This window comes from Sebastes fasciatus, chromosome 18, assembly GCF_043250625.1.
Source record: "Sebastes fasciatus isolate fSebFas1 chromosome 18, fSebFas1.pri, whole genome shotgun sequence".
Classification (NCBI taxonomy): Eukaryota; Metazoa; Chordata; class Actinopteri; order Perciformes; family Sebastidae; genus Sebastes; species Sebastes fasciatus.
The window spans coordinates 10,549,598-10,577,070 of record NC_133812.1 but is presented as its reverse complement, the minus strand read 5'-3'; the positions used below and the strand labels follow the sequence as shown (position 1 = coordinate 10,577,070).

At 42.4% G+C, this 27,473-nt stretch overlaps 1 protein-coding gene across 3 annotated transcripts in view; it reads right to left on the bottom strand.

Moving 5' to 3' along the window:
• Positions 1–27,473, bottom strand: part of plcb1l (phospholipase C beta 1-like) — a 138,627-nt gene that overhangs the window by 48,440 nt on the left and 62,714 nt on the right. For all 3 annotated transcript variants that reach the window (XR_012591411.1, XM_074615709.1, XM_074615711.1), the window contains exons 4-9: positions 18,311–18,451; positions 16,434–16,513; positions 13,138–13,191; positions 10,472–10,547; positions 8,604–8,704; positions 6,916–7,082 (exon numbers count right to left, since the gene is read on the bottom strand). Coding sequence is in view for 2 of the 3 variants with exons in the window: in XM_074615709.1 (XP_074471810.1) it covers positions 6,916–7,082; positions 8,604–8,704; positions 10,472–10,547; positions 13,138–13,191; positions 16,434–16,513; positions 18,311–18,451 (619 nt within the window). In the remaining variant the exon portion in view is untranslated. The remainder of the gene's footprint in view (positions 1–6,915; positions 7,083–8,603; positions 8,705–10,471; positions 10,548–13,137; positions 13,192–16,433; positions 16,514–18,310; positions 18,452–27,473) is intronic.

Sequence of the window (27,473 nt, the reverse complement as noted above, 5' to 3'; positions counted from 1 at the left end):
AAAATCAAATTGTATATTTGTGACTTAAGATTTACATCTTCGGTAGGGATCAATGGGTTTGTGTCCACAGACAGGGAAGGGAAGTCGTAAAGTATTGACAGACACACTAACACATTGTTGGTTTTAAAGCTCCCCCCTCTTAGTGGACTAATCAGTCGTTTTGGGCTTAAGGGCGTTACACACCGAGGGAATTTTTTTATGCAAATTGACATTTGTTCGAACTGTTGTTTTGTTCATGAAAAAAATTCAAAATTCAATAAATTCAAAATGTAATGTGGTGCTTTTGTGTGATTCTTTGTGGAGAAGCTCCACAGACCTGTCAATTAAATCATCTAATCGATTAGTCGACAAAATCGTGTTAGTCTATATAGAATTTCTTTAGTTGAGAACAACCCTAGTTTGTTTTGATCAACAACAAACATAGAATATAGCCAGCTTTATCATTTACACTACAACTATGTGCAATCCTACAAAGATAGAATATTTTTGAGATATTTTTCCCTATACAATGTCTGAAATAATACATGTACCATGGGTAACAGTCTTGGAAAAAAAATAATATGTTTGAGTGTTCCTTTACAGCCTATACATACTGCAGGTATAGTCAAATGAGCAGTTTGAAGACGGTGTTCAAATGTGTTTAAAGGTTACATTACAAAAATGTTCAGAATCACTAATTACCATTGAGATTACATTAGTGGTTTAATTTAGCTGTAACCCTAATTCACTGTTTGCTGAAAGCCTTTGTGGTTAATCCTTAAAGCCCGCGCCTCAGTGTTTCACTTTCTTACCTTTCAGTGTGGGTGTATATACTGTCAGATATTAGCCTTCATTAGAAATACTAAAGCTGTCTAGGTGGATAAAGGTATTAAAAAAACCTCCTGTTTTCACAGGTAGTTTATAATACAATGCTGATTTTCTACATTTCTGGCTCCACTAGCTTCAACTTGCGTAGCTGCTGCCCATAATAAATCATACAGGGATCTGAAAAGGCTGAACTACCCGTGACGTTGTTCTTTCCTTGTTCTGATTGTTCATCAAGGTCACTCATGTTAAGCCTTGCCTTTTCGCTGTCATCACTGAGCTCATGTCTTCTCTGAACGTGCTCCAGAGAGCGAATAACGCTGAATAAATAAGTAATAAGCAGCAGAAGAAGAGCTCCAGTCATCCAGACACAAGATGCAAAATTTCCATACACATTAGCATACGCGTCACACACCGCACCTGCATGGATTACATTTTGTACAACATACAGCGAGCGCTCAAAGCGAAACACTTGCAACCTCCTCCACCCACACACCCACACACACACACACGTACTTGACGTTATGCTAAATATGCTAAGTGATGCAAGCTCTACGGGCGCAGCAGGTCCCTCCGGCCACTTTATGCTAATTAATGCGGTGCCGCCCTCTGCAGAGTTGCTGGACTAATTAACGCTGGCTGCTGTCTGTGACATGTGAGCTCAGCGTCTTACTCCCTGCTGACTACCGGGACCTCCCTTTGCCAAGCGGAGGCTTAACCTCTGTACCGCTCACACTCACACAGACACAGACACAGAGTTTCCCCCAGTTCCCAAGACGTTTGTAGGTCAAACAGGGGGAAAATGGTGTTAACACGGCTGGGATTAGAGGTGCACTTGAGCGAGAACCTACAGGTGCTAATCTAAAGGTGATGCTTGAAAGGTGGATCTCAAAGGAAGGGGGTATAAAAGGCTACATTTGTGGCTTTGGGCCAAAATAAGGACTGAGATGAGCAGTAAATGTATTCTAAATGTAATGATAACCTGTGAGACAATCCGACAAAGAGCCACCTCTCTCCAATCACCGAAGATGAATATGCGATGATGTGCCACCGTCCTCTCTTGATGTGAGAGACTTTAAGCGCCTTGTTTCATTTAGCATTTTCATCTGCATTCAAACAATGTGGGAACGTTTGAGCGAGCACAGACTAAAGCAGTCAAAGACAATGATGGAGCACTAAAGCGATGAATGAGAGCTTTAATATTACCAAAATCAAAGCTGGAAACGGATAAGAGCGACAAAGAGAGTGAGCAGAAAAGGAAGAGAAAGGAAGTGGTTTCCCTATTCCTCTTTTTCCTAAATCTCACAGGCTATTTCGAGGCAAACCTAACCTAACCCACCCTATCTCCTACAAGCCCATGCTTTAGTATGCACAAAGTCACCCATAAATATTTCTATGTGAATGTATTGGTGTCCTTGAGAGAGGAGAAAAGTGTGTGTGAAGGTAGCATGTGGAGCTCTGGACCCCTTATGCAGAGCAGATGGCAGCACTTCCTCCGGCTAGATAAATACTTCACATGGGGAAATCTGTCACTGGGACAGAGAAGGGCACGCTTCCAGAGAGCTTGGGACGGAGCTCAACACACGACATCACATTACGAGCACATCGACGTGATCAGAGGCGAACGCGGGGCGGTCCGACGGGATATCTCAAAGCGGTTAAAAAACGTTATTTGATCTAATTTAGGCACCTGTGATTCATTTGGTCACACGTTTGAAAAAAAATAAAAAGTAAAGTAGGTACTTTAGGAGGAGAGATTATTAAAGCACTCATGCTCTTCTCGAGTCAGTTCAGGTCAATTTAGTTTCAGTGTAATCGGTAATAAAACGTGCAAATGTGATCGGCATTATAATGATACACTGAACAGGTTTTTCAGATAAACAGCCTCTCCTGGCACCAACGATTAGCATTTTTTAATTTGAAAACAGAAAAGTCTATTTAATTATAGCCTCCAGACTATTTGTTTTATTCTCCAAATATTTTTAAATATATTCAACTATGTACTGAACGTCAGATCTGCAGCAAAAGTTTTCCAGCTGAATGCAGGTGTGTAATTTAATGATCCTACTAGAATTGAGCAGTGCTCACTGTTGCTGCTCGGGAAACACACCCGAGGTACGAACATTTTCTGAATCTAGTGGCATGCTGTGATATCGTTAAACTCACATGTAGTATTGATTGGGAGGCTGAAGATATACGTCATGTAATCAATAGGTTGTTTTAATGTCTTTTCACACAGATCTCATCTTTAATCTTTAGATAAGAACAACATTTTTTAGTGGCCCTGACTACAGTACAACTCTTTATTACAGTTTTTGGTTGCCATGGTTGCATGGAGGAGGAAATAAACTGATGATGGATAAATAAAAAGTAATAAAATACACATAGAGTTAGTATTTTAAACATTATTATATTATATTATATTTTATTTTGTTTACATTATTTTAAATGGTTTGGTTTAACATAATGTGGGAAAAAACAGCCCAATGATGTGCTCGAGAATAAACAGAACGTGGTAAGTCACCTATTTTGGCACCCTTATAACATGCTTTCCAGCAGAGATACAATTTGAATTGGCAAGTACCCGACCTTGCAACACGTTCTCATTCCAACTCATCACATACTGACACTTTTTCAGACCCCTCGGCGTCACTTCTTGGGTCGTGGTAAACACATGCTTAATGTTGTGAATTAAACAAAAACACTTGTTTAGGATTAGGCAATACAACCACTTAGTTAGGTTTAGGAAAAAACAACATGGTTGGGCTTAAAATGACTACGTTTTTACAGTGAAGATGTGACTGAACGTTGTGAATACAGGACACGAACGAACAACTGATTGTAAAGTGAAAGTGAAAACGTAACGGACACAAACAGCGGTCTCCTGGATGAAAGCCTTCTGTTTGATAGACCCATCTACCTCCCCTCCCGCCCACCTGGTGTGTCTCTTTCACTCTTTAAACTACATCCCCACCACAGCACTTTCCCTTTTTACATTGTAGTTAATGGAAAGCCCGGTGCATCTCATACCGCCTCTAAAGTGTGCCTTGTGCGTCGGTATCAAACGCCGATGGCTGTGACAAAGTGTCGGTATTTGACATCCTGGGAATGAGAACGGGCTGGACCTCGATGTCTGATATCTGGAGTGGGATGTTCTTCAGCTCTCTGTCCACTGACACTTCGGACAACTTGACACAACGTGTCCAGGAGTGTTGGATCCCCTATACTCTCGTCCATCTTGATTGTTCATAAATTGTTCTGTGCCACTCCTGATGCTCATCTGCATCACGTGCAGTCTTGTGATGCTGATCATTATTCTTATTGTTTGAGTATGAAGTTGTAATAGGTAGATAAGTGTGGCTATCTATAGTACTACACAGTGTCTGTGACTCATGCAAATGTACACAACACTTGTTTATGGCAAGGCATATGTTGCATTAAGTAAATGGAGACACACATTCAACAATTTGACAACACATTTGCAGCATAAAGCAAATACATACACACTACAAGTTGCCAAACTACTGCTGGTTGACTGGCAACTGCTCCCGGCCAAGAAATAGTCCAGCACACAACCTCCCATGAAACGGCAGATTAAATTACAGATTAACCTTCTGAGACCTCTGCGACCAACATTACTGTCTTTAAGAGGCTGTAGTGGGCTAGAGTGAAGGTACTGGTATCATATGACACTAGAAAACATAAGAAATCCAGTCCAAAGTTAGGCTAAATTTTGGCAAGGAAAAACTGGCATGGCCATTTTCAAAGGGGTCCTTTGACCTCTGACCTCAAGATATGTGAATGAAAGTGGGTTCAGTGGGTACCCACAAGTCTCCCCTTTACTGACATGCCCACTTTATGATAATCACATGCAGTTTGGGGCAAAAACCAGGCAGTATTTTGCATTCAATATAAATGTGTTATTTTCACCTATTCTAAAAATGATGTGTTTGAATATTTCTGCATACGGGGGTCCCTAAACAGTCATGAAGTTGCATAAACTGGGTATTACTGTAAAGCTGAGACTCTTGTGGATCGAATGAGCCAAATGTATACACAAATGTATTCATGTGTGATGATGTTAGTCCCCATAGTAGCCATTTCATATAGTGAGATAATTTAAAATAAATTTGACCTCAGAGTATAAAATGACCTTTAGTGACCTCTAGGATAATCACAGCCTCATGCAACTTTACAAACACAAACTAGAGACCTAGAGCATTCAGAGGATGGATGGCTTTTTTGATACGAAATCACAGCATGGCCTTTTCTATGGTGTTTCTCAAGGTCTTGGTGTCTTAATGTGGTATTTTAGAGGGATTTTTTTTATAATTTTTATTCTCGAGCGGTAAAAAGATTATTAAATTTAGCACCAAATCTGTGTAACAAATGGTATCAACCTAAAAATTGCTGCAACAACTTATGAGACATAATAGAGCATGAGAATGACCATTATATACTTCTATCATAACGTTCTAAACCCGTCTCGAGATAACTTCTGTCATGATTTGACGCTATATAAAAATAAATTGAATTGAATTGAATTATACACTTTCAGAATGTTTTTTAATTAATTAAAAAATATATATATTTGTTTCTGATTTATGACTAAAACAGCTTGACACACAGTGCTGAGCTGCATCTCAAATTAATCTTCAGGTTCCCAGCTTTCAGATGATGTACACCACTTCTATGTGACATCTACTGTTGACCTGCTACAGTATCTCTCCCTTAAGACCCCCTGTACCCCCCTAAAAACGGATCTATGCAGGTCTCTTCGGGTTCAACAAACGAGATATACCATGTTAATTACAGAGCTTTAGAGTTGCTGGTAGGCAAGCTTTGTTGGACCTTTTGGACACAGCTGTTTCCAGTCTTTGTGCTAAGCTAGGCAAATATGAGAGCAGTATGAAACTTCTCCTCTAACTGTCTGACAAAAAGCGAATAAGCACATTTCCCAAAATGTCAAACTATCAAATTTAGTATTTTAGAGGCTGTAGCTCAGTCGGTTGAGCGGATCGTCCTTTACCCAGAAGGGTGGTAGTTCAATCCCCAGCTCCAACTGTCTGCATGTGCAAGTGTCCTTGAACGAGACACTTAACCCCAAGTTGCTCCCCGGGTACTTCACAGCATCCCACTGCTCCTACATGCTTAGGATGGCTTAAATACAGAGGTTAAATTTCATGAATGTGCCTGTGTGTATATGACAATTCTAATAAAGTTTAAGTCAAATCATTGGTCTGTGCACATTTTATGAATCAGATATGTTCATTTTAGGGCTATTTTGCCAGACATTTCATTTTTAGAAACGGATTTCCAGTAAACAACAAAAGTAAGCTATGTGAAGAACAAAACGAAAGAGCAGTCAAGAGAAAGATGTATACGACTCCCTAACAGTGTCTGTGTACATGTTAACACACTTGGATGTTCATTTGTGTTCAACAGAGCCACGCAAGTTCTCTGCGGCACTCCACTTGCTATTTGTTTGAGCTCTCCTGAAGCGCAAACAAACACCAGCACCTCTCCCTCCCTCCCTCCTTCCCTCCCTCTCTCTTTCACACTCTCTTTCTCTCTCCACTCAAGGATTCTACTCATGTAATCCTATTCTTGTAAATAAGATGGCAGGGAATATCCTCTGTTAAGCTTGGCAGTGTGTGGAGTGTGGGTGAAACATTTTGGCGGCGGTGTTTGGTGTGTGTATGTATATGTGTGTGTGTGTTATTTACAGACTTCTAACATTCCGTTCCTTGACACCCCGCTACGTCCCCTCACTTTCTGAGCGTTTGGACACCAGGCACTAGTGTTGCTATGGCAACACCCCTGCCAAATTTATTGGCGGTGGGGGCTGGAGTACAGGGTTAGGGGTAGGGTTGGATGCTATCTAGGTCAAATGTGTAAACATGTTTGTTGATGTTTGTGCTTTTTACCGCAAAACACAATTGTACTTTTGGTTACCTACACATCAAGGGTATTAATCTTGAAAAACTACTTTATAAGCACTTTAATTTTATATAAAAACTTGCTGTTGACTGTGCCTTATGTGTGTTTGTGTGTACATATAAGCATAACAGTGTGCCTGCGTTTGTACGGACAGACATTTGAGCCACTGACCTTTCTGTGCTAGCGAGGCGTTGGGTTCATATTTGTCCACCAGCACCTGGACCTGTTCTGGTTTGAGAGGAGGGTAGAGTATCTCGTTCAGACGAGGGTCTCGCTGTTTACTGTTAATAAACTCCGTCATCTGCTCCACACTGAGGTATGGACGACTCTTAGCCCCCCTGAGGAGAGAGGAGAGGATGAGGTGAGTAACAAAAAGGGAGAAAACAGGGAGGAGCGAAATGTGGGTGCAACAAGAGAGTTAAAAGAATTCAATGTGAGGAAATGAAACGATGATGGAGGGAGGAGCGGTAATTAAAGCAGCACAGGGATCCGGAAAGGGAGAGCAACAGAAGTGCAAAGGAGCGGAGGATTAAATCTTGTGTTGAGTAAATTATAAGATTTGATTAAAACGCCTTTCATATCTAAGGCTGCAGCACTAAATTATCATTCTCCATATCCTCCTGGCTCTCATGCCATCTCACTTAACTGTGATTAAAAATCTAGATTTATGACTTGGAGTGGCCCCGGTCATGCTGGCATGCTGCCTCAGCTGACGGTCCTTCTGGGCCAAAGGGGCAGCTCAGCACGAGAGGCCACCCCGCCAGGCTCCACGAGTCATAACCGGGGCCATTACAACACACGTTTCAGTACTAATTAAATGCTTATATGACTCTAATGGGTGAGAACAGGTGTCTTAAACATGCAAAGCCATATCGGCCTAAAAAGGATGGCAGCCATTATCTAGCTGCCAGTCTGAAACGAGCAACAGATGGCTTTGAAAATTGATATTAAACTAATCACTCTCACATTGTTTCAAGTTTTTCACTCAACTTTTCTTCTAAACTGGGAATTAGTGCAATCTGTTTAGGTTGAAAAGATGATTACTTCCTTTTTTAAACTTCTTTTTATTTGTTTTTTCTGAAAATGTACCTTAAAGGGAGATTTGTCAAGTATCTAATACTCTTATCAACATGGGAGTGGGCAAATATGCTGCTTTATGCAAATGTATGTATACATTTATTATTTGAAATTAAATACTAACACAAAACAATGACAAATATTGTCCAGAAACCCTCACAGGTACTGCATTTAGCATAAAGAATATGCTCAAATCATAACATGACAAACTTAAGCCTAACAGGCAACAACAGCTGTCAGTGTGTCAGTGTGCTGACTTGACTATGACTTGCCCCAAACTGCATATGATTATCATAAAATGGGCATGTCTGTAAAGGGGAGACTCGTGGGTACCCATAGAACCCATTTTCATTCACATATCTTGAGGTCAGAGGTCGAGGGACCCTTTCGAAAATGGCCATACCAGTTTTTCCTTGCAAAAATTTAGCGTAAGTTTGGTGCATTATTTAGCCTCCTTCGCGAATAGCTAGTATGACATGGTTGGTACCAGTAGATTCCTTGGTTTTTTTCTAGTTTTATATGATACTAGTATCTTCACTATAGCTCGCTACAACCTAAAAATCGCAAGTTGCGTTAATACATTAAAGAAATTGGTGGCGTTAAAACAAATTTGCGTTAAGGCGTTATTATTCCGTTAACTTTGCCAGCGCTATTTTTTTCATTATACAAAGGCATGTAGACACATTAATTTCGTTATCATCACCCCACTTCCTCCCCTCCCTCTCCCTCCCACATCCCTGACAGACTTTTTAAAAGACAACTGAGGGAAACGTGGTTCTTACACGTCAGAGAAGATGTGGTCCAGCTCAGATCGTGGGCAGATGTTGCTCAGGAACATGCTGTAGACGTCTGGAGTGAAATCCTCCTGAGGGATGGAGTCATTCTGCAGCAAACAACAGAAACATCATCGCATACATGGTCTCTGCATACAAATCACGGGGTAGCAGGTGGCCTTGTGGGTAGAGACACCGTGGGAGGACTACAAATCTACAGTATCTGTAGGTTCAGATTTGATCCACTATTTTCAAAGTAGTGTGTGGGTGCTACACCGTCACAGCTTGTACGTATGGGCAACTGAAAAGTTTGAACACAATGGGCTTCACACAAGAACACTTTGGTCTTCTTGTCCTAAATCTCTCTTACTTGTTTGGGGCTTGCATACGTTCCAAGTTGGAGTCAGCAAACTTTTGTAACTGCATAAGATGGATCTTTCTAGAGCTACAACAATTAATCGATTAGTTGTCAACTATTAAATTAATTGTCAACGTTGAGTGACTTTCCAAGAAAAATTCTCTGATACCAGCTTCTTAAATGTGAATATTTTCTGTTTCTTTTTTACTCCTCTATGACAGTAAACTGAATATCTTTGAGTTATGGACAAAACAAGATGTTTGAGGACGTCATCTTGGGCTTTTGGAAACACTGATCGACATTTTTCTGCTATTTTATAGACCAAACAACTAATCGATTAATCAAGAAAATAGTCGACAGATTAATCAACAATGAAATAATCGTTAGTAGCATCCCTAGATCTGTCTATGTGCACAAGTCAAGACCTATCTATCATCCTATGAGATGCTCTATAGCTGACCCCATCGTCTAATCTCCCTCTGGAAGTGATTACACGCGTATAAAGTTCAAATGTAAATAATTAACCAAAGACGACTGCCTGTAATTTGGAACCTAGACTTAAAAAAAAGCTGTGTCCAGTTCTCCCTATAGAGCTATCAGAACCAAACTGGTCTGATCTAGACACGGTGTGCTCGGCAGAAGGCAACAGCATTGTGCCAAAGAGAAACAGAGCAGAACCAAATACTGGGAGAAAAGAAGATGAGGAAGGATGCGCCGAGGGAAGAGGGGGGTTGCAGGTCAAGCCCTACCAAAGTCATTCTAAAGACCTTGGTGCAAGCTACCTTGTGTATGCGTTTTTCCCTGCGAGAGTGTGTGTTTAAGGGATTAACAGCACTACCATTTAGCCGTAATTACTTGTGCGTTGGAACAACAGCAAATCCCACCAGACCTTCATACGGCAACATGTTCGTACCTCCTGCTCCCCTCCCTGTGCTAATTATGTATAGCTTGTTTATGCATGTCTGTTTGTATTTCCTGTGTGTGTGTATGTGTTTGTTCTGTTTGTGTTCCGAAGCAATTCATTACCGCTACAACGCGTCCGCGCTACTGTGCGTGCATATGTTTCAGAATGTGTTCGGAACGGCATTAAACAGCATCTTCCCCACTTCCAAACATGCACATTGCTTGCTACTGCTGGAGTACAGAGATTGTTTGCTCTGTTGGGGGACTGTTTACACCCCTTATGCATGACGGGGCAGCTCCTCTCTAGTGGTGTCTGCGAGAGGTTAAGATAAAACAGCTTTTGTCATCTCTATTGCTCCCACTGGGTCTATTTGTTTCAAGGCCAAATCAGTTCTGAGTGGGAAGTCATGCGGACATCCAGAAAATAAGACTCCAAACAAACGAGCGAATCAGTTGCTGTTTTGGGAGAATGAAGAATGAGCTGGATGGTGAGACGACAGACTGATGGATGGATGGAGAAGATGAAAGAGCTCGGAGACAGAGATAAGACAGAGAGGCAGAGAAAGAGGGACACAGACAGGGGGGGACAGGGAGATTCAGTGTTTTGGTGTCTTACTCTGCCAGAAGGGAGGTTGCAGTTTTCCAGGGCTGTCTCCACTCGCTTCCTGTCTGCTGAGAACATCCTGAAGATACTGCGGGGGACACAAAAACACAACCCGTATGAGTGATCACAGAAAACACCACACAGACAGATGAGCTCTCACTCTGATCCTCTGTGTCAAACCGATAGAAAGTTCTGACGTAGCAGCAGCAAACAGTAACAAGGATGGATGAGGAAAACAGAAACTAATACAACCGCATAATTGCGGGGAAAATGACAAAGAAAATGCCAAGATGAAAAATGAAACTGTAATATATGCAGAACAAGAAAGAAAGATCTGAATAGAGACAATGTGGGGAAAAGAATAAAACTAATTCAGTCTAATATAACAGCCCTGCAATAAATGCTTTATTCATGAAGGCTATGTTATATTCCGTTTTTGTTGAAACTGTTTTAGAGAGCTGCTGAGTTCTTGTGCATATTGGAGGCTGTAGTTATACCATTATACTAAGAAGTGTTTCTACTAAGGAGGTCAATGGATTAAAATATTTAATCACGATTAATTGCAAGTTTTTGTATCTGTTCAAAATGTACCTTAAAGGGAGATTTGTCAAGTATTTAATACTCTTATCAACATGGGAATGGGCAAATATGCTTGCTTTATGCAAATGTATGTATATATTTATAATTGGAAATCAATTAACAACACAAAACAATGACAAATATTGTCCAGAAACCCTCACAGGTATTGCATTTAGCATAAAAAATATGCTCAAATCATAACATGGCAAACTGCAGCCCAACAGCATCAACAGCTGTCAGTGTGTCAGTGTGCTGACTTGACTATGGCTTACCCCAAACTGCATGTGATTATCATAAAGTGGGCATGTCTGTAAAGGGGAGTCTCATGGGTACCCAAAGAACCCATTTTCATTCACATATCTTGAGGTCAGAGGTCAAGGGACTCCTTTGAAAATGGGCATGACAGTTTTTTCTCACCAAAATTTATCACAAGTTTGAAGCGTTATTTAGCCTCCTTCCCGACGATCTAGTATGACATGGTTGGTACCAATGGATTCCTTAGGTTTTCATATGATACCAGTATCTTCACTCTAGTTTTAAAACTCAGCAATAAACTTCGAAAAGATGGATTGCATTAATGCGTTAAAGAAATTAGTGGCGTTAAACGAATTTGCGTTAACGGGTTATTATAGCGTTAACTTTGACAGCCCTAGTTTCTACAATATTTACATACAAATATGTGTACACATACACTGTAGCATTTACTTGATGATCTTTGCTTATTCAAATGTAAAAGGTACAATACACCACCTACAATACGATGTGGTTACTGCTGTTCACACCCTCTCAACTCCAGATGGCAACACCATATGTACATAAAAAGTGACAATGTTGTCAATCCTTTATAAAAGACAATATAACCCCAGACATGTTTGCGAAGATGAGCACATAAAGCTATATTGTTGTCGTTGCTTCTTATTATTATCATCCCCATTACAATGACCATTATCATTATCATTACCGTTATCATATTACAGTTTCTTAGACACATCCTATCTCACCAGTCGCAAAACAAGGCTTTTGTCTTGGATGAATAATCATGCAGATAAAACGGTTCCACAACACATAACTAACCATCGTGTGATCGCTGTCCTGTGAAAAATATGCATCTTCAAAGCTTCATGTTTTCATGAGCTAAGACAGCTTTGTGACACCGTATTTTTCAGATATCCCAGTGGGGGGTTTAGCATTGGAGATGCACAATTTTCACTGGACCTGCCTCATCCGTCATTTTGAATGTAGAGACTGTGTGGTCGGGCTACTGTCCTGTTTTATTCTAGTGTATATAGACAATAAATGAGATTTACTGCGATGAACCCAAGTGACGTTCCCGCTACCGCTGGTCTTTTTCCGTTGGCCACGGCCTGTTTTAATTACATGCAGCGGTATTCCTGTGCAGATCCGTCAGCGCTGTACTGTATGCTCAGCGGGAGAGCAGAGTCAAGCTGACATTAGTCAAGCTGACATGTCCTCCCAGCTACGAGGTTAATTCCCTAAACGGCAAGGAGTGTCTCTCTGCCTCTCTGTGTTGACACCCACTGTTTTCCTCTGCAGCTCTGAGGGAGGTTATCGCAGAAGTTCACTGTTGCGCCGCTTGAGAGCTCGACTCGACTAATGGAGACGGAGAGAGTTGGGTTTTCAATGAGCTGATGACAAAAACTCCCAGATGAGAGAAACTCATAAAAGGAAATTCTCACGCGCATCACACACACTGGCAGATGTTGAGGTGAAGTTGGTGACTGATATAAATGGGGCTATCCAAGGGCATACTATCACACACACACACACACACACACACACACATGTGTACACATGCACAAACCAATAAGGCTGGGCTCTTTACAGATAGGAGAAAGGTAGAAATAATGGAGCAAATTTCACCGCAGAGCTGAAGAGTCATGAGAAGAACAAAAGGGGGTATTGCGGCGACAGAAGAGAGGGGAAACATATTCTAATAAATGCACATACATACGCTGAGAAAGCATGTATACTGAAGCGTATACACGCCGAGAGTAACGAGAAAAGGCAGAGGAAGCAACGCATTGATCAAAAGAGTGGAGAGGTGGCAGGGCAGAGAGGGATGAGTCAGAGAGACTTACTTCTTGACGGGGATTCGGCCCTCAGGGTTGAGCTGCAGCTTCATCCGAGTGTATCTGTATTGGACAGAGCACGCACACACACCTTACACAAAATGAAATCAGCAGTGTGTCTGTGTGTGAGTAATGCTCAAATGTAATATCTGTGTGTGTGTGTGTGCTTGCTTGTGTGACTGAGGGACATAAACATTTGGCATGTCTGTCTATGTGCAAACTCACAGTACATACACACTTGTATGTCGCTATAACACCGAGCGGCTGACTGCATGTGAAGAGTTCTCCGTGCACAGCATGAATATTTGGCTGTGTTTACATGACAGGTTTGAATTGTGCGCTAATCCCTGGAAGTCTTGCATTGGCAGCCCAGAGCCATGCAGCAGCAGCAGCAGCAGCAGCAGCAGCAGCAGCAGCAGCAGCAGCAGCAGCAACACGGGCAGCGCAGCCTGGGCTATAAATAGCTTCGCTGCAACAGGAGCTATCATTACAGGCTGGGCTTTAAGTGGCTGCTGGCTAATAATTAATATCCATTACAGTGTCCACTTCATAGGGCAGGCCGGGTGCCACAGGCAAAGTCACCGATGACTGTAATGGTTAACAGGGCCGTACTGGGTTTTTTTCTCTTCAAAAAGGAGAAAATGTGAAGTGAAAATGTTGGCAGAGAGAGAGCTAGTTGACAACATTTGATGTCAGTAAAGCTAGATAAGGTTGGTTTCTGAATAGTAAGGAAAGAAGGAGGTGTTTCTTGATGCTCTCATCTGTCTTACAACTGCCTGTATTATTCATTAAGACGGGGAAACAGATCACTTGTATCTGTCTCTGTTTTACTCGCCACTTTCTCTTTCTCTGTCCGTCTCCATTCCGACTCTAGAAAATGTTGAACCAAAAGGTCACTTTTAATTCACCTCCAGTAATAAACCTACTTATTTCTGCACATCTACTTACGTTTTTTTGACATGGGATGGAATGCAAAATATAAAACTACAAAGCTGGTAAAGTTTTCTAGCATGGTCACAGGTCATCCCATTGTAAAACATGCAGTTCTAGAGCTAATCATTGATAAAGCACAAGGCTACATAATCCAAGGAGTGGCCTCACCCCTATGGCATTGATGGCAAAACAACATTATGTAGCAAGCAGTCACTTAAAGGACCAGTATGTAACAGTTAGGGGGATTTATTAATAAGTATGTTTTCTTTAGTATATAATCACCTGATAATAAGAACCGTTGTGTTTTCGTTACTTTAGAATGAGCCGTTTATATCTATTGTACATAGGGAGCGGGTCCCCTTTCCACAGAGTCCCCCATGTTACACTGCCATGTTTCTACAGGAGCCAGAACGGACAAACCAAACTCTGTTAACTTTTCCTGCTTGAGCCGGAGTCAATAACATTACTCTCTCACGTTAAGGCCGCTCTCTCTCTCTCTTGCTTCACAACTCACTTCTCACACACACTCTACGCACGCTCTCTGACGAGTGTCACCATTCCACCATCAGACATGGCCCGTCCATGCAGCCTGTCCACGCACATTCAAATGTTTCTAACTATGGGCAGAGAAAATAGAGAACTTTGAGGAGCTTTGAGAATGTCTGCTCATGTCCGTATGGCCATCATTGCGGAAAGCATAACCGGAGCTTAACTCTCTGCTCATTCCTCCCTTTCCAAGACTGTGGTAACGTGAGCTGCCGAGTGCAAAACCGTGGTAACGCCGTTCGCCATGCTCAGAGGCCATCCTTACAATAATGACACAACTTTAGGAGCAACGGAAGTCAGATGGCGGCTGGCAGTACCACGGCTTTCGTTGAAGAGGACCCACTCCCTATGTAGATATGAAGGGCTCATTCTGAGCTAACGAAAACACAATAATTCTTAGTTTCAGGTGATTAAACACTAATGAAAACATAGTTAAGAATATTATATTCCATTTCTGCTAATAGATCCACCAAAATGTTACACACTGTTCCTCTAAAGACATGCTGGGTTCTGTTTTATTTCCTGTTGCTATATTACAACATTAAGAGCTAGCAATGAGATATAACCACATGCAGAAGAACATCAACGTCTCCTCATGCTGTAGCTGTAAGAATCTCCATATTTGTAAGCAAGCCGTGCACCAACAACCGCTGCTGCGAGCAACCAGCGTGACTGCGAAACCTGCTCTATTCAATTCTATTCAGCTCTCTCTGTGTACTATGTGGTCGATGGCCACTTTTATTGTCTCATAAGTCAATTAGACTTCTCGGGGGTGCGAGTTAATGGCTTCTGTTTACTGATAAACATCAGACAGCTGGGAGTTGTCACCAAGCAGGACCCCGGCAAAATTCTCTCAATACAATACGGAGGATTCATATTTGGCTTCGCTCAGTCACTCACTGCGCACATAAATCAGATGTGAACCGCGGGTCAGTGTGTGTGCGTTCCGATCAGATCAATACGAGCGTGGCGCTGTTAGCCGTCGGACACCGTTATTACACAGGATCAGAGGTGGTGTGAGGGCGATTGATGATAACTGTCTCGCTGGACAAATAGCCACTGATGGGGGCTCGGGGTGATTTATGTAACAGTCTGGAGCCAACAAAACGGTGACTCCTCTTTAACATTTTGACACCACCTCAATTTCAGGTCAACAAACCCAACCTGTGTAAGGATGTACTGACACACATCTGTCATTATGTCATCAATGCAACAAGAGTATAGGCTACAGCACCATACATGTTGCACTCCTGCGCCGAGAAGCCAACTGGGATGCACAGAGTTGGGTTCATAAACTAATACATATTTCCAGCTGTTTTATTTACCCTCCTCCGTCCTTCCTGTCTGTTTTCTCTCTCCATCGATGTGAGGTGAAATGACCTTTACAAACTCAAACCCTCAGGCTGCGTTGGGGAGCTGTGAAAAGCTACCTCTTGTTTGTGTGTGTGAGTACAATACAGCCCATATGTACTTTGGTGTGTGTGCTGCAGGGTTTATGATGTTTTGTTGCATACTTTGCTCAGTTCCGTGCGTGTTACAAATATGCTTTTGCAGGCATTTGTGAGTAAACTTATTGTGCATAGTTGGGGAGTTGGAGCACATATGTCATATGTGTCTTTTGCACAAGATGCCTCATTTGCTTTTCCCTGCTGTTTCTGGTTATGTAAAACACAGTACATATCTGATGTGACGCTGGTGAACACTGACATTATTTTTGTTTCTGCAGACCTGATTTTCATATTTATCTGTGGGATTTACATTTTTTGTGCGACTGCTTGTGTGAGTATTTGTGTTTTTGTGTGTGTGTGTATGTGTGGATGACATACGCTTTCTCCAGGCAGTCCTCTCTGGACATGTTCTGTACAAAGAGGTTAGATGCCAGGTTGAACAGCTCTTCCGCCCATTCCTGCAGTAAATAAAACACACACGTACAGAGTCAAATGCAACAAACCCCCAGTGCTTGTAGAGGGTTGAAATGTGGTGGTCTGTTATCACGGCAATGTGTTAGGAATAAACAAAGACAGTAGTTTGCATATGTGGATGTGTTGATAATGTCCATTTGAATTCAGAAAACCCTGAAGCTACACACCATGTAGTTAACACAACAGAGAAATGGTGCCTGAACTGAACAGGGAATACATGGGAACTTGTTTTAATCCCACCTATTTATCACCACCTAAAAAATACAGAAGTTGAGATACTGATCACATTATTGTTATGAGATATTTTCATGATTTTAACTAGAAAAGTGCACTCAGTAGAGTGCAGATCTCCGCCAGCAGGTGTGTCTCCATCTCCCCTCCCAAACAAAGAAGAGTTGAATCTCACTCGATTGCCCCTCCCGGCTCCCTTACAGTCAAGATGGCGACAAAGATAACAAGAACGGGGAATTTATTCATCTCGTATCGTGCCTAACTTTGGTGGACCATAACATATCTGGTATGGAATTAATCTGCAGATGCTCCGGTTCAAAATAAGACCAAACTTTTCTATGGATGTCAGTTATTGAGTTGCGACAAAGGCCAAAATGTGGCCTGCAACAGAATAGGTATGGCTTGTTTTAGCATAGCCGATTGCCGGAGATGCCTTTTTCTGCCGAAGCAGTTGTTGATCACCTGCGGCCCCTATCTTTCCTTTAAGAGGAGTGAGGAGTCAGCAGTCAATGACAGTCAATAAAATAGGATTTTCAAAAATTGTGAATAAACAAAACCACAAGAGGTCCTTGACCATAGTCATGAATGAGTACAAAAAATATCAGACTGATGGGTCCAGTATAGGGATGCTAATTTAAAAAACTGATAGCTGACCCTTGTTAACCGATCATTACTTGTTAACCAACAAGATTGGTGCGTCGCATTCAGGGGTGCTGTATGGTTGAAGTGCCTTACAAGCCACCCAGCTGCAACAACAAGCAGATGCACAAACAGGTTTAATCCATCATTTATCGCCAGCTGCAGTGTATGCGCCAAACAGACAACTCAGTCATCAGTTCACCCGTCCGGGAGAGTTACTGTCGCAGCAATGATGCTGCGTGTATTGTCGTGGACACATGCAGCCACTTTCCCAGTAAAAGTCTCCGCCACATCAATTAGTTCAGCTACAGCTGTGTGTCTGCCTAGCGTACTCTGTCAAGGTGTCCGCCAGTGTATTGCAAGCCAGGCGTAACGTTAGCGTTAGTGTCCGGTCAAGAGACACAGTGTGTGTGTGTGTGTGTGTGTGTGTGTCGAAAGTGAGTATGAAGTTATAAGTAACATTATAGCTATGATCGTGGCAGTGCAGTGTGTGTACAGTTTATTTGTCGGTGAATAAATGCTACAACTCCTCAAGACCCAAGCCAAGTTCCTGTGTCTTGCCAGCCACCTGCTGATTAAAGTGAAGGGGGGTTAGCCCCGAAGCTAGCAACAACACCGGCTCAGGCTTACTTAAGGTGGGCTGTTAAGGTGGACCAGCTATTCTCCTTTAAGTGACAAGCCGCTGCTCTGCTTTTTGCTCAGCATTTTATTTAATTTTTACCATTTCTTTTAAGTGTTTAACTGATAGCATTTTCTGTTTTGTCTCTATTATAATTCACAGGCACGCCTAGATGTGTTTCACTTTATTCAATTGAAAACCTTTCCTCAGTCTTTTCAGGAAAAAGTTTCATAAACACTGATCGCACAGACACGAATGAAACAACTTATCATTATAATTGTTTTGTTGTTACCTTCGCCGTCTCCTCCTGGAAGGCCATGAAGTTCAGATAGGTGATGTTGACCATGTCGGGGCCGCTCACCACCGTCAGCATCCTGTTCTCCATCTTCCCCACCAGTGTGCTGACATCCAGTAGCTCACGCAGCTTGGCTTCCTGGACAACGAAACACAAACGAGACAGAAAGCGTGTCATCACCGAGATCAAACTGAGCAAACCGATGAAAGTCGTCAAGCGAAAGGTGTAAGGTGCGTTTTCATATCAAAATCAGTCACAGTGATATCATGCCAACTCCTACGCACTGTAAACTACCCCACCTTTACAACAGTGGACTACAGTTCATCCAAACCTGCATCCAAAACCTCTAACATCCAAGGCAAATGACATAAAACAGGCCATGAAAAAGAAAGACAAGGTATAAGGAAGTGAGAGACAGTACTGCTGTGTTTCAGGGTTTTGTGGTTTAGTGTTGAAATTTACAACAAAAATTGCCCTCTGAGTGCACTGAACTGAAACAAGACCTGCCAGTATTTGCGAATTCGCACCTTGTCTGGCAGCTGATTTATGTGATTAATGAGAGGTCAGCTGTCTGAGGCAGTCGGTGTGAGGAGCGAGGTGAGACGCTACAGCCCCGGTAGATCTAAATGTGACTTGCAGGTTCCGTATTACAGGCTATAAAAGCAGCAAACAAGGTGGGTTAAGCAGCTCTATGATAGGAGACATTTCAAGAGTAAACTGATTAAAGGGGCTGGAGGCACTGAACTGATATTAAAATACACTTAGTGGTACAATATGTAGATTTTTACTGTTTCAAAGCACAGGAGACCACCAAATATCTGCAGGGGATTTATAGTGGTATTTACTATAGATGACCCCACAACAACTCCAAATCCTGAGAGCTTAGTGGTTTTCTTGCTTTCCAGCTTGTTTTCAGCTCAGAAAACATCCTCCCATATGATCACACTTTTGGTTTAACTGTGGAATAAGTACTAAGAAGAGCAGCAGTGTCTCATGACCAGGCATAGAGATCCCATTAGGATGCTGTTTTGAATAAATGCTTTCACAAAATACTGCTAATTCATGAGAAGAAATTATCTCCACCGTGAGCGATGCAATTTTCAGATTCAATACAACTTTAATTCCCTGTAACCTTCCTCATCCAACAAATTGAGCAGGTTAAATGAGTCTGTTGTAAGACAACAGTTCAGTTCACACAGAGAAAAAATAAATGTGAAAGAATTTGTATTCAGCGGGGCTAACTGTCTGGGGAAAACTAAACCAAACTAATTTTAGCAAATATACATTTAGGCAGCTCATCTTTGGCGCGAATCATATAAAAAACAAACTGAGCTCTGAGGCGCAAGAGAGGAATAATAACAATGATCTTTTTTCTCTCCTTTTTTACAGCCCAGTACGCACGCAGCATACAAAATGGTTGCTCCGGCTTAATTAACACAACAAAAAAGCCCTGTAAAGGATTTTGCAGTGAAAGCAAATGAGCTCCCACTAATTTAACCAATCAAACAAAGAGCATTGTGTCCTGTGTCACGCTGATAAATGTCCTCTACACGTCCCTCACGCCCCCCAATCAAATTGTGCGGCTTAGCGGCGCCCATTATTATCACGCTGAACTTTTCTGAGGCAATACGTTTTCCCTATTGAAGAATCTCTCCCCTCTGACAGCCTGTCTGTCTGCATGCTTCTCACAGAAGCATTCACAGTTTAATGGAGAGCTGCTTTCTTGAATGAAAATAATTTCCAGAAGAGAAGAAGTCATATAACTAACTCTACATACAGCACATTGCAAAAATGATAAGTTGCCAGTGTTTTGTGATTAGGTTAGAGTTACATGATTCTGGGCTTGACCACCAATCAATTGGACACAAAGTGCGGATTTGAACGAGGATCCATCACCGTCCACTTACGTAATCTGAACGCCACCAGCCCCATCAATCACTGCATAAAAAGCCACTTTCAATTTGTTAAAACACACAATGCCCACGAACCCTTTGAGGGATGCTTTTGGCAGGCTGCCAAAGATGAAAGGCTTCAGAGACGACAGTAAGATGCATATTTCATTTATTGCAGCGCTCAAACGTCAATACAATTTGATACTGCTCTGACGTTATACTTGTAGCCATTAGCCCGAACATGCGGCTCATCTCCTTGTACGCAGTCAGCGCGGGGCTGATCTGGGAGGGAGCCTGCAAGCACTCACTGCACATCAACTGGAGAAGCATCAGCAGTTATGTCGGGGAAGGACTGAGTCGGAGAGAAACAAGCTGATGTCGGGGGGGGTGGGGCGGACCTTGCTGGATAGGAGGAAGAGGAGGAGGAAAAATGAAGAGAAAGAGAAGTAAAGCCATGAAAAGAGAAGAAGAGAGGAGTGGGTTCAGCCGTGTGAGCGAAATGTAATTTGTGCTGCTGCATTGTGGGAGCCATTGGAGGCATGCCTGAGGTCCCAGTCGCCACAAAGATGAGAGATTTAGAGCCAAACAGGCTAGGGGTGGCGGTCGACGGACACTATAATCTGAAAGTAAAAGTCTCTGCTCCGTGTGGAGTCTCAGCTCAGAGTAGCAGGTGTTTGTATTTCACAAACGGGATGAGAGACAGACAAGATGATGACGGAGGATTTGGTGTTATGGTTTCTATTTGGCAATATTTCAGATTTAAACCCATAAGGGAACCATAACGATAATGAGGTAGTCGCTGTAAAGAGGACGGAGCGGTCACAGCCGGGGTGCACGGCAGAGCAGTGCCGGGTGGAAACCTGCAGCCTCGCAGCGAAAGCTTGACCGGCGAGGCCAGACACCCGACGTTAAAAATCAACATAAGCGTTCTATACATATTGACCGTCATCTTTTTTTGTTAAATGTCCGGTGTATAATCGTTAACACCGGTGTTGTATATTCCCCGGTAGGACATTTTCCTCACCGTCACATCCCCTATGGTGTGGTTTAAAGCAAGAGGATACTTGACTTGGACCATTTCTAAGAGTGTATGCGTGTGAATTTGTGTCGTGTGTTTATTCAGGCATACATGTTAGCAGCTGTGGCGTGTCAGTGCTGGAGCCCTTCTCAGTCACTTAGCATTCAGGTGGAGCTGCTGCAGCCTGAGGAAATACACACACTTCCTCTTCCTGCCTCGGTTTGTCACCAGGCCCTACCTGTCACCAGCCCTGCACTCAAACTGTGTCACACTCTGTTGGGCACAAGGGAAAGGATTCAGATTGGCAAAGGGAAGCAGAGCCACGCCTCAGGTCATTAAACCTGCAGCAAGGCACCTGTCTAAAGTCAAACACACGCCAGCTTGGACGCACACACATGAGAGCAGACATGCGTTAAAGTCAAGTAGGAAGAAATCAAGACACCCACATACACATATGAATGCCCACACTGTCACATGAGAGACATCACATCAAAGGAAATGTCAATATGAATGATTGATGATGATCCAACTACCTACACACATGCCACTCAACACTGCGCCATAGATGTGATGGCAGGGAGTAAAAACCTTCAGAGATTCACTTTCAAATAAGCAGAGAAGATGACACAAAGGAAGCGCTACTATTCTAATTTTGGACAAGTAGTAGTGGCAATATTTATTTTCTTTTTTTTTAATGAAGCGTTTCGCTTAAAAAAAATATGCTGGTGGTGGTTGAAATAATTGATTAGGTGTCAAGGAAAGCAGCTTTAATAAGCGAACAGTGCCTCGTTCAAGGAAGGTGTTAGTGGTGTACAAATCGATGTCACGGTTTCTTCACAGGAACTTTTTTCTTCTTAATGTACCAACTCTCACAAGACATATATTTCACAGAGAACTGCGTAAAAAAAAAGAGAGAAAAAAGGCCATTCTGGTTGGACTCTTGAGAATGTTGCACTTTATTTGACCCTGCCAGGCAGGCTGTGCAGTTTGCAGCAGTTCACACTACATTTTTCAAAGCATCTGCACTTGTGAAGTGAAAGGATGTTTAAGCAGCTCAGAGCTCGATGTTTTCAGGGGGGTTTCGATAACATTGAATATTGTATGATTTATATAAGCTGTGTGTAGCGTTTGGAACCTGGTGTAAACTGTCAGACGCTATCATCGTCTGCTGTGCGTATCACCTCATTTGACCTCACACTTTTACGCGCTCCTCATGAATTGCTAATCCCTTGATCTCGCAAAACACCCCAATTATGGCCCTCTCCACCTCGGAGAACCACAGGTAGAGACAAACATAACCTCTGACGAGTTGAAGTGCATCAGTATTCAGAGGAGTGCATCTTGACGTATGGAGCTGTGACAATGAAGAGCAGCGCTGCAGGTTACGAGCGGGGGCATCCTCCCGCTGCTGGCTAGCCTTGTTAACTAACAGAGCGGCAAGATGCTGCCGGTGGGGCAGTAAAGAGCCTCGGGCGTTTTGGAGGGAAATTATGGCATATCAAGCTGGGGGTGATGTTCTCATTCTGCCACACAAACACTCATTTCTACGCACCCATGTGTGGGGAAAAGATGTGCAGTAGCTAGATGATGATCTGCCTAAAGCCAATTACCTTTATGCCATTTTAGTGGTGTGCCAAGGGTTTGTTCAAGTGTGTTTTTTGTGTGCCTTTTTGATGTGCGCTTTCTTGTTTATCAGCCAGCGTGAGTCACAGAGTCTACAGAGCATTTCTCCCACAGCAGAGCTAAATCCCGAGACGACTCCCTCTCCCGGCGATGCAGTCATTTATTTAAGAGGGTCACGCCGCATCTGCAGGGCATGTTTTAAACATTAGCCACATCATAACTTACACAGACAGAAAGCATTGAAACATTGATCCCATTAGAAGAGAGAGAGAGCCCCGTCTTCCTCGCCAAGCCAAAGCCGTTTCCTGCAAATGACCTCCTCCTAATCATCCGCACGCATGCATGCGCACACACCGACGCACGAAAATGTCACATTCTTCAAGCATACAGATGCCTTCAGTTGCAGTCTAAGTAAACACACGTAGACAGTGTATCAGTGGATATATCTGCCCTGCAAAATGCTGTGCTGTACATGCTGCATGTATACCTTAATAGGGATGCACAGATCCGACGTTTTCAGTCCCGATACCGACAGCGATACCTGGGCTTTGGGTATCGGCTGATAACGAGTACAGATCCGATACCAGTGTTTAATTAATAAGCTGTATGCCTCGCTGTGTGGAAGTGACTTTTATGTGTAAGGCAATATCAGGCTTGACTTAAACATTGCTTTTTGTAAAACAAAATGTGACAAATAAATACATAGATATAAAATTAATTTAATTATTTATTATTAAAATGATAAATAGTACACCAGCAACTTGGTAAAAAATCTTCAAATTTAACAGGAATTACAGTTCAAGTGTAAACCTTCTTAATGCAGCAACAAAATTGGTTAAAACAGGAATTAAAATCAAAGATATATATATATATATAGTATATAAACATAGAATTGAATTGAATAGCCGACCCCATTGTCAACGTTATCCGATCCGCCATGTGTTGCCATATACTGAACACTGCATCAAATACATTTTTTAAATGTTTTTCAGAACGGTCAAGAAGCAGGTAAAAAGATGACGACACTTGAAAAATGCTCAGTGCAGAAAGTTCAACAGCCCTGCAGCTAAACGGACTGTAGAAGCCGCATGCAGAGACACACACACAAACAAAGAGACAAACAAACAAAGAAACTTTTAAAAAAAGAAAGTTCTACACTTCACACCCTCACAGTGGGGAACGACAGTATGGAGCATTTCTGCTACAGGGGGACAACATGTAGTTCAGCTTTAAAGCTTTGCTGATCAAACGGCCTGTTTGATTCAGCCTCGATAGCAGCAGCCTTTCATATACGGATGGAAAGAGCTGTCTGCTCCCATTACAGCTCTGCAGTTTCTTATTTTAAACTTCCTCAGCTTGGAAAATGCCTCGCTAATTTTTCTAGCTTGGGGTGAATCTCGGCCACCATACAGTGCAGTCACAGTGTGTGTACAGACTGAGGATAAGCCGCGGATAAACCTCTCACAAACAACTGTAATGTAAACACGATGAGAGAACGTGAATGGGAACAGAAGATGGAAGGTGAATCAGAGAGGGATCAGGAGGGAGTCTTTCATTCTGGGGCTTCCATCTACATTTCCTCCTCCTCCTCCCACTATCTGCATCCGGCTCTCATCCCCTCATCTGTGAGGCTCGCTATCTCTGCTTCTTTTTATTATTCTCCCACATGGCCATAATTCATTTGAGCACTGAAGTGTCAGTGGATGCCGACCACCACAGTTTCATGAGGCGGAGAATTGCCCACAAGGCCAGGAGTAAAAGGTCAGCGCTTCATCAGTCAGCTGTCAGGTTATGCATCACTGACTGTGGGACCAAGTGTGCACACATTTTGGTTTAATGTGTGTGCGCCCCTGCAGTCATAAACCAAAAAAAGACCTTCTCAGAAACGGGAAAAGGGTTGTGCTACTGGTTGAGTGTGCCAAAACGATACTAATTACTTAAAATGATACTTATTTTTCCTTTAAGCTATCTGGCTCTCCTGCCTGCAATGCAGATGTATTGGCTACTTGTCCATCAATGATGCATCAGTGATGCACAGTTTGTGAGTTCAAGGATGCAGCGTAGCCAGTACAAGGATATGTATCAGCGGGAAATGTAATGATTTACACTGGAGGAGATGAAAAACCCCCCTCAGCTAAATATTTTCTCTTTATACTGCATGTGTTTGATTGAGGGGTTTAATGGTTCAGAAGGGAATTAGAGTAAAAAGAAAACCTGATTAGAGCAAAGCTTAAGATCATCATTAGCTCTCCACTGGAATACAGCGGTGATGTGTCGTTGGCGATCATGCATGACGGCACAGGCTGAGAAAGTGCGTGGGAGGAGCTCATATGGATTTAACAGTTCCAGCTCTTCAATAGGGGCACTTCATTAACCCCCAAAGCAGTGAGACTTGACGCGAGAGACGGAGAGGTGGACAGAGGGGAGATGGAGTGCACATATCATGCCACTTCCAAAATGCCAGCACATCAGCAATAACTTGCGCTGACAGGCACCCATTTTCATGTCTTGGGGAAGTGGCCTACCATTCACACCCAATGCTAATCATCTCATGACGCACAGTGGAGCTGAACTGAGCATCAAACCGGGAGAGTGAGTTATACAACCACTGTAGTTCTCATTTTATCATGAATAATCTAATCGTGAACTGCACCAACTTATTACAGATCAAGCTTCGTTCTGCTGCACAGCCAGACTTCTGTCAAACTTTCATTATGCCCACAGGGCAGCTGGACTCCTCACCTCAGGCAAAAAATGTATTAGAAAGAAATTGAGGAAGCTGAGGTGAATTTGATGTATCGTCCCAGAAACTTTTATAATTTCATAGAACTGCTTCTAATTCCACCCAGCACATTAAAGGAAAACTATTTATTGGATTTTTATGCCTGGAGCAGTTCTGACAGAGTGGACTATTACATTTAGGCAATCTGCAGCTTGCTTGCTGTGTATTCCTGTTTTGCATAAATGTGATGTAATGCAAAGATGATAGTAAATGCAGTCTTTGAATATATGATTTTGAATTCAAAGCAGTTGATTTAATTCCAGTGAGCAACCACCAGGTCTGAAAAGTGAAGCCAATATGGAAGTGCCTTAAACTTGCATTCTCTCTAATAGCCATCAGGAGGCGGCTGAGAAAATGAGCCTACTTCTCACTTGATTTATTACCTCAGTAAATATTGTAAACATGAGTTCATGATCTCAATCACTAGTTTCAAGTTTTCTTCAATACAGCATGATGTTCACTTAGTAAATTATGGTCCCATTTAGAGTCAAATAGACCATAAAGCCAGCCAATTAAACTGTTGCCAGGCTATTAAATAGGCGTTATCAGTCGCTATAAGACCAGTCGTAATTAAGACAGGAGCAGAAGCGGAAGTCAGGCGCTCTACTGTAGACAGTGTGAAACTCCATATGGGGTGGAGGTCGATGGTTAAAACACAGGGTTTTCACCCAGGAAACCAGAGTTCACATCCCGGGAGAAACCAACAATGTGTAGTTGTCTTTGTGTTCGTAGTTATTTTAACCCAAAACACGATGTTTTTCCCTAAACTTAACTCAGTGTTTTTTCTAAACCTAAAGAAGTTGTAGTTTTGTTGCCTATACCTAAAGAAACCTTTTTATTTGTGTCCAAAACGCAACATTTCATTCAGTTTTACGTGTTAAAACGTGTTGCTTTTAACTTTCACTTACACTTTTACAACGTAGTAGGTGTAGTAGGCCCCTAATGACCCACATCTATGGTGCTTATAGAGACTGATAATGCCTATTTAATGTCCTGATAACAGTCAAATCGGGTGATAAAGCAGGGTATGTTTTAGGGCGTGGCTACTTTGTGATTGACAGGTCGCTACCACAGCGTTGTCTGGTCTGGCTGTTGTCCGTGTTTTCGTCGTAGAACTTTAACCGTTTCACAGCATGTTTTCAGTTAATTATAACCTTTTTGGTCGCCTGAAATGTTGATTGTTGTTCGGTTGTACTTAGCTCCACCCTCTCGTGTCGCTTCTGGTTGCAAAAAACAACAACATGGCGATAGCCAAAAACCAAGATGGTGACAGCCAAAATGCCAAACTCAAGGCTTCAAAACAGCAGGCCACAAACCAACTGTGATGTCACGGTGACTACATCCACTTCTTACATAAAGCATATACATGTTTAATCCTGAATCTAAGAATAAAAATGATTGGGCTCAAGACAGATTTGAAGGGAGTCTGAAAGGAAGACAAAAGTCACCTGCCCACTATCACAGTGTTTAAGTGGAATAAAAGTGCTGATGTCTGACAGCTGTTGACAGCTGTGGCTGCAGCCCGGGCCAGAAAATGGCAGAAACTCCTAATTTAGTCTACCACCCCGCATAGGAAAACTCTTGACATCTCATTCAGGCTGCTGCTGTGTCATTGAGGAGAAACACATTCTTCTGGAAACATACGGTTGGCTTGACAGCATTTGACTGCAAATCACAGCCCTCTTCTCGATAACTAAATCATCTGATTTAACCGTCACCCGACAGAAAACTGTCACGGAGAATTGGCCGCAGAGGAGCTCTCACCGCTTCTGACGTTTCCTCCAACACATTTTTTTTCAATAACTCATCTCCTGAGCCGGAATAAGTGTGTGTGTGTGCACCTCC